General features: G+C 29.6%; 1 protein-coding gene across 1 annotated transcript; it reads right to left on the reverse strand.

The window, feature by feature from the left end:
• Positions 1–546: 546 nt before the first annotated feature.
• On the reverse strand, positions 547–1748 carry LOC102593196 (RING-H2 finger protein ATL54). The gene has a single exon (XM_006360237.2). The coding sequence runs from the start codon at positions 1652–1654 to the stop codon at positions 677–679; it is 978 nt and encodes a 325-aa protein (XP_006360299.1). The 5' UTR covers positions 1655–1748; the 3' UTR covers positions 547–676.
• Positions 1749–7900: the final 6152 nt, after the last annotated feature.

Below are 7900 nucleotides of genomic sequence, written 5' to 3' on the forward strand. Positions count from 1 at the left end.
TTTCTTATCCATCTATCAAACGACTCCTAAATGATTGTTATATCAGCTTACTATACTACTTTTAATAAACTTAATAAAATAAAACAAAATTCAAGATATTTTCCAAAACAAAAATTAATTACGTAGATATTAATGAGCATGTTGCAATGCGCTAATTAGAGTTTAATTTCCAATTAATTAATAGGGTGCCTTGCTGGAATCTGTTGTGCCACCCAAATACTTTGGGCCTAGGGGGAGAGGAGCTGGGTGGGTAATTTTTTTTCACAAAACCGACTCCGTATCAAAATGGACTCGAACATGAGATCTCTGGTTACGTATGAAAAAGTACTTGCAACTTCACCGTAACCTTTTGTTGGTGGATGGGTAAAATTTAGACATACTCAATGTTTAGGATTTTTTCTTCTTCTAAAACTCAGTCTGATAACGAAAAAGTAAATATGCCTCATTTGTTAGATGATAAGGATATATGTACATTATTTGTTAAACGACAAGGATATATGTGTACCACTTTTACCACGATGTATATATCCACGTCAAATCGCAAAGTTGTGGCACAAAACATTACAAATGATCTTGAAGTTGTACAACAAAGTGCAAGTCTCAGTAAGACTTCAGTCCTTACATCAATTACCATGTCTCTCATCTTCTTCTTTTTTTTGTCTGTTCGGACTCCACATTAGAGCTCCGAGCACGACTCATTTCTCTTACTTTTCGAAAAAAATGACCTCCCACCATAAGAAAATGATCTCTTCATTGAAGAAGCACTGTCCATGACCCTTTGGATTCTTGAATTTGAACTTGTTCCCTCATTCCTTTTTGTCTCAACACATCTTTTTTCACTTTGTAGTCCTATATTTGTAGCAATTGAAGAATCCATAGATACTGACCTTCGCATTTTTTGTAATATTTCAACATCTTTTTTCGATGTTTCAGGACGTTCATCATGATCATCGTTTTCTTGAAATTCCCCTTCTCTAGCCTCATTGTTGTCGTTCATTTCTACAATAACAACATCTCTTTGTGAACCAATATCATTATTAGTACTCGATATGGGAACGATTATTGATGATCCCACGGGTGCAACAACAGTGTTGGAGATGATAGGAGCACGACACAACGGGCAATTAACGTGTGATCTAAGCCACATATCGATACAATCGATGTGAAAGGCATGGTTACATTTAGGTAACAACTTAAGTGACTCATCATCTTGAAATTCATTCAAACAAACAGAGCACTCTGTTCCATCAATTAAACCATCCCCTGTTTTGTACTTGAAAATTGTAATCAAATTGATTAAACAAGCCTCAATTCCCATAGTATTGATGTACCAAATTGGATGATCAATAATCAACTCATCGTTATCGCCTTCTCCTCTCGTTCTTCTACGATTCCAATTCGAGCAATTTCTTACGATGATTATGTAGTAGCTAACGAGTAGGAACAAGCTAACAAATAACGCGATGGATATAATAATATAAGGTAAAATGTTTTGAACAACTTTGTTGCTCGATTCGATTGGTGCTGGTGGTGGTGCTGACATGTAATAGTTCATATTAGGGTATGGATAGCATCCATAAGGACATGTTGAGTCACAAATATTATGGCAATTTGTTGTTTGGTTTGAAGTTGGAAATAGCATTCTTGGCCTCATGGCCAATGACAAGATTAAAAGAAAGAAAAAAAATGTGAATATATTGAAAAGGGGGTGTTTGGTATGAATAAAGAAAATATAATAATGAAGTTAGGTTAAGTTGTGGGTAGAAAATGATGATGATTTAGTTGAGAAGTCATTGTGAGCCATGTATATAAAATTTATCTCAATAATGTGTAGTTGACAACTAGGAAGCGTAGCAAGACAGTTTTGTGAAAAACTCATACTCCTCCCAATTTATATAGCACGTTTGATTATTTTTTTAAAAAAATAAATAAAAAGGACTTCGAAAATTTATTGTGATACAAAACAACACTTGGGGGTTGTTTTGGTGGAAAGAAATTATTTTGGGATTAATCATTTCTGGATAAGTTATTTTATTGTGTATATGAGATAATTTATTCATCACTAAGGTATAAATGGTGGAATAAATAATCTCACGAGTGTCTAATACCTTCAACCAAATGTATGATAAAATAGTCTTGCATTTTATTCCTGAAATTATTATACCTTATACCTCACACCTAACGATTTCTTAGGGTCTTTTTGAATTGACTTAGTTTAAGTATGACAAAATTAAAATAGCTTCTAAACATTTTTATAGTGTTTGGATAAAAAAAATATATATATTTGAGTATTTGTTTTGAAGTTAATGGAAATGAGTTCATCCAAACATGCCCTTAAAAACATGATTTGTACAACAAAAACTCTTAAAATTCCACAGTAGTCTAGGGAGGAAAAAATGTAAATCATCCATCACTGTCGTGATGACGTGGTTGAGTGTTCATTCTATCCAATGCCCGACCGATCAAACATATCTTTGGGTTCGATCCAACAAGTGATTCATGAAGGTAGAAAGATTTGTTTTTTTTATTCTTGATAAAATGATTTATATACATAAATATTTAATGTTTGTTCAGACCACAAATTTCAAAAGTATTCAACACATTTATTTCTTTTTTACACTTTGAGTCAAATCAAATGATACTCTCTTCAATTTAATTTATTTGTTTGGCTTTCCTTTTAAGTTCATAAAAAAATGTTTTTTTGTTAGACATGTGGAATTGGTTTTCTAATTTCATGTTTAAGATTATAAAATTAAATATTACTAAAATTTTGGATACATTTTACTTTTCTTTAGTTTAAAATTATAAAATTTAAAAAATATTTATTATTTTCTTAAATTTTATGTCAAATCAAAATCAGATAAATAATTTGAATCAGATAAAATAATTGATTTCTTAAAGGACTTGAAAATGTCAAATATGACAGTAGGACTGAGAGAGTACAATAGATTTGGTCAATTGGGTAAAGATAAAAAGTGGTGTACAATTTATCAAGGGCCACACAATTTATTTAGCAAAGGAGTATCTTATCAAAGTCAAATATTTGTAGGTCAATTAAAACTAAATTTTGTGTCAGAGAGTCAAGCTACAGATGAACAAAATAATTTGAATATAATTTAATCAATGGCACACACAAAAAAGAAGAAGTTGAAAGCAATGTAGATATATATTATAAAAAACAACATATCAGTGAAATTTTACTAGGTAGGATCGGTAGAGGCCAGAGGGTAAAGCGTACACAAATTTTACCACGACTTCGTAGAGATAAATAAGTTGTTTCTAAAAGACCTTACTCAAATGTATCAAACCTAGAAAATAAACGAACAAAACCATGAAGAAAGTTGAAGAGTTAATAAAATAATAATGTAAACTCTACGAGAAAGAAATTAGTATACAACTAGTACTACAACGAGAACTAATTAATAAGCCTAAGCAAGACACGCTCTAACCCAACTAACCTAATACGTAACATACACTCCTTTTTATCTAATGTCATGTCCTCTATAATATGAATTGATATTTATTATAATAAATAAATATTATTATAATGATAATGATATTAAAAAAAAGACATACAAATCATACAAATACAATATAATACAACTATACAAGTACATTACTAATACCACATGGCACATCTTGACAAATTTTAACCTTTTAAAATTATTTATGTCAATCCTTTATATATTTAAATAATTTGTACCTCAAAAAAGAACATTGACTTGGTAGTTTACCAGAAAAGGGAAGTTTGCACGGCCCAATCATCATTATTTGAAAATTCATAATATTTATTTTTAATTTTTTTAATTTAATAATATTTTTTCTAATTATAATAATAATATAATATTAACGATCTAACATTAATATTCGAAATAAAAAGTAATTTATAGATAAAAAGATGGACAAATAAATAAAAAATTTAAGCTTATAACATCGTAAATATTTGCTACACTTAATTAAGTAGTACCTATTTAATATTTCAAAAAATTATTAACTACCTCTTTTACTTGATAAATACTTAAATTATAATGGAGTAAATAGAGACTTTTTCTTTCCGAAAATAAATATGTTAAAGCTGATAACTCTTGCAGGGGACCCACATGAAAAAGAGATAAACAGTGGAGGTGCTTTTTTGTCTATCATGGAACATGTTCATACAATATAACATATAGTACAATACAATTAAAGCTTAAAGCTCTAGTGGAAAGCCTTAAATGACTAAAACACCCCTTAATTCAATTTTAAGAAACACACGTCAATGGTGTGATGGCTGTTTGATGTCTAATTGCCACTTATATAATAAGAGAAAACTTCATTGGGTTTATAAAAGATTGTGGATAATGTATTTAATAAGAAATTAAAAATTATTAAATTTATTATTCTCTTTGTTTTAATTTGATTGTCTTACTTTTCTTTTTAATCCATTTAAGAAATAATATCTCTCTTTTTTTTTTGGATTTCTACCGCAAGATTTTTGGTATAATTTACGTATCTTTAGTTTGATATCACACGATTTCAAAGTTTATTATTTTTTATTTAATTTTGTGTCAAATTAAAATCAGATGAAGAAATTAAAACGATAGGTATAATTCTTAAAATGAAGATTGATGCATATACACGTTATTTATGAAATTAGAAAGCATTTAAACTACTACAAAACTTTTGGCACAATAATTTATTTGGTACAATAAGTACCATAAAGGAAAATTAGAGGTTTATGAATACCATCGATAAAGATCATCGAAGAAAGTAGAGAGGAGTTGGTAAAAGATTGAAAGTATGAAAGGTGAGGGCAAATTAGTGAAGGAGCAAAAATGTTTGCATGGAAGCTACAGTATGGCTCATTCTCCACGAATGACAATGCTTGATTTTATCACATTTACATATACAAAAGTAGGATACAAATGACAATTTATGAAAAAATATTTAGTTTTATTGTCATTGAGTGTTCAAAACCAATTATTTAAGCCTAAGGTACAAGAAAATTGATACTTTAAACAAATACTATGAAAGGTAGAGTTATTAAGAGCACGGTTGTGGGGATGGGGCGCGGGCTATACATGTGGAAGTGAAGACGAGTTGTATTTTACATGGTAAAACCCGACCCGATTTGGATCCACGCACGACTCGTTTTATTTAAATCTTTCCCGTTTTATTTGAATTTTCCGCCATTGAAAGTGACTGTTCTGAAAGGTTGCAACTTTCAGAAACAGCCATGACCGTTTGAAAGGTTGCAAACTTTCATGAATGGTCGTGTGGATTCTGAAAGGATTGCAACCTTTCAGAACCAGTTCCTTTTGCCTATAAATACATTGATTCCTCAGATTTATTCCTTACGAATTTTCTGATTTCTTCTTCTTCTTCTGCACAAAATTTCTTCGTGTACTTTACTGTTGTTGAGTGGTTCGCTGACATCAGAGTTTTGGGTATCAATACACTGGTGATTGAGATCATTCTATCCTGGGAGGACATATTCCAAATCAAACCTCGGATACTAGAGGAGAATAATTTCCTTAAGGGGACACTGTGCATTCAGTGGGCTTGATCTTTTTCTGATTCTGTTTTTCCAGATTGTGGTACGTTTTTTTACAGATTTTAGTTTTGTCAATTAATTTTTGTTCATCTATTCTTACTGGTTTATTAAACTTTGGTTACTTCGTGTTTCTGCAAAGTTTATTGAAATCAGTAATTTTGGTTTTTAAACATAGATTGCTAACAAAAAACACAATCAATATAAAATATCCCTTCTCTACTTCTATATTTTAACTAGAAAGTCATTTTTTCTAAAATTATTTTCCTTAAAAAAAAATCCCACAAATGTAAAAGAAAATGTTTAAATCATTCATTCCTTATTTCCTTTTTCATTATATATGAAACTTTTTAATATTCATCAACTACATAATCAACAGGCTCAAACTTAAATTTTTTGGTTAAAGTTGAAAAATTACTTTATCATATCATGATCTTATTAATTGGTAAATTACTATTTTCTTCTAATGGATCTGACTAGAAAAATTATTGGAGTTATTTTTTGAAATTTAGGTAATAAATCAACATCAAAGGTATATTTAAAGAAAAGTTTGGTAGGTTAGGTCATTAACAGCCTGCTTGCCTAACCACAATTCATTACTTCTCACACCTAAGTTACACACCATGCATGTAGTCATATTTTAGTTTTTGGCCCATATTTGGCTGACCAATAATTTTGGTATAACACATTGTTAGTTCGTTTATTAGCTTAGTCTATCTTTATAATTGATTGAAATTTCGATCCGCACGTATTTTCCTCTGGGATCCTTACAATTTTTGGACTTAGTAAGAATAGTTTCATCGATGAAACTGTGGAAGGGAGATTGTTTCTTCTATAAGTAGTACAAGTATTGGCGGAGCCACATTGAAGCAAGGGGTTTCAGATGATATACCCTTGCTCAAGATATTTACTTTTAATACATATATATTATAAGTCAAAAATAATGAAATGAATGATAAATACGAGAGTTGGATTTTATGACTTGATACACAAACATGATATAGGATATGTTCAGTAGGTAGGAAAGCAAATTTCAATTAGAATTATTGTTTCGAAAAATAAGTTGCTTAAAAGACGAGGGAGATGACTGCCTGAAACTAGGAAAAACAAGTTCTATACCAACGACCTTCCACATTTGTATTCTCCTCACACACCATCCCCTACCCCCTCACCCCGTAGCCCCCATCCCAACACTTATAACTCCTACTTCTCATAGTATTTGTCTACAATAAATTTAAAGTAAAATAAAGTAAAAGCCATACATTGACTTATTGATGAGCTATAGTAAACGTTTAACAAGTCTAGTCAATTTAAAAGGACATTATATTGTTGGGAGATGATATTAATTTTTTTTCTCGTTAGTGATATATATGATCAGAGTGAAGCGATATTTATTTATTTTTGGTTAATTTGACCCTCTTTGGAAAAGGTAATTTGACACTAAAAAGTAAAATTGTTGAAGTTTTAAAATTTGGTCAAGCTTTTAATTTGACTTAATTCATTGAAAAAGGATCAATTTGGCCATAAAAACTATTACTCCATTCGTCTCATTTTATGTGACACTGTTTGATTTGACACGATATTTATGGGGAAAAAAACAATTTTTTTTTGAATTTGTGCTCTAAAACAATCTTTAGATATTTGTGTGGCGATAAATCATTTTTTTTAAGGATAAAAGTGAAATTTTAAAATTAGATTGTTTCTAAAAAAACAGAGGTGCTACATAAAATGAGACGGAGGGAGTATTTACTTTTTCTGGTATTTGATAATAAAAATTTCAAATTCAACTTGAATTTGTATATTAAATTTGAAAAATAACTTATAACTCATTTTTATTTACTTTCTAAGGTTATATATAAGTATGAATATATATATTTGATTGTGAAGTTATCGTCCATCGTTTGTTTCCTTTTCTAAAAATGTATTTTATACAAAAGAAGAACAAATTGTTCGAAAAAGATCTAAATATATCTGTCATGTATTTATTTTGGTAAAAATAACATCTTGTTATATTCTTGACTCATTTATATCCTTTGACTAATGGCCAAAATTGAATTTTAAGAAAATTTATTTAAAATGTACGTGATATTTTAGTATGGTCCCAATATTAGATTAATTGTGACCCCAATTGAAAAACTTCACTTACCCAATTTTTTTTAATTATCCAATCCAAACTCTTACATGACTTTTTTTAAACTTTTTTTTATGCTTATTAAATTTATTTTTTGTGAAAAAAATTGGCCTCCGAAAATTGAAAGAAATCGTGAAAAGAAGAATATATTTTAAAATTATTTCTAACTTAATCGACCTCTATGGATAGAATTTTTTTAGCGCCAAGAGCCTCAAAAAAATTGCAAATCTACCTCTCAA

The sequence above is a fragment of the Solanum tuberosum genome, unplaced genomic scaffold (assembly GCF_000226075.1).
Source record: "Solanum tuberosum cultivar DM 1-3 516 R44 unplaced genomic scaffold, SolTub_3.0 scf00314, whole genome shotgun sequence".
Taxonomy (NCBI): domain Eukaryota; kingdom Viridiplantae; phylum Streptophyta; class Magnoliopsida; order Solanales; family Solanaceae; genus Solanum; species Solanum tuberosum.

Coding starts and splice junctions, on each gene's coding strand:
- LOC102593196 (XM_006360237.2), bottom strand. CDS start 1,654: ATGAGGCCAAGAATGCTATTTCCAACTTCAAACCAAACAACAAATTGC.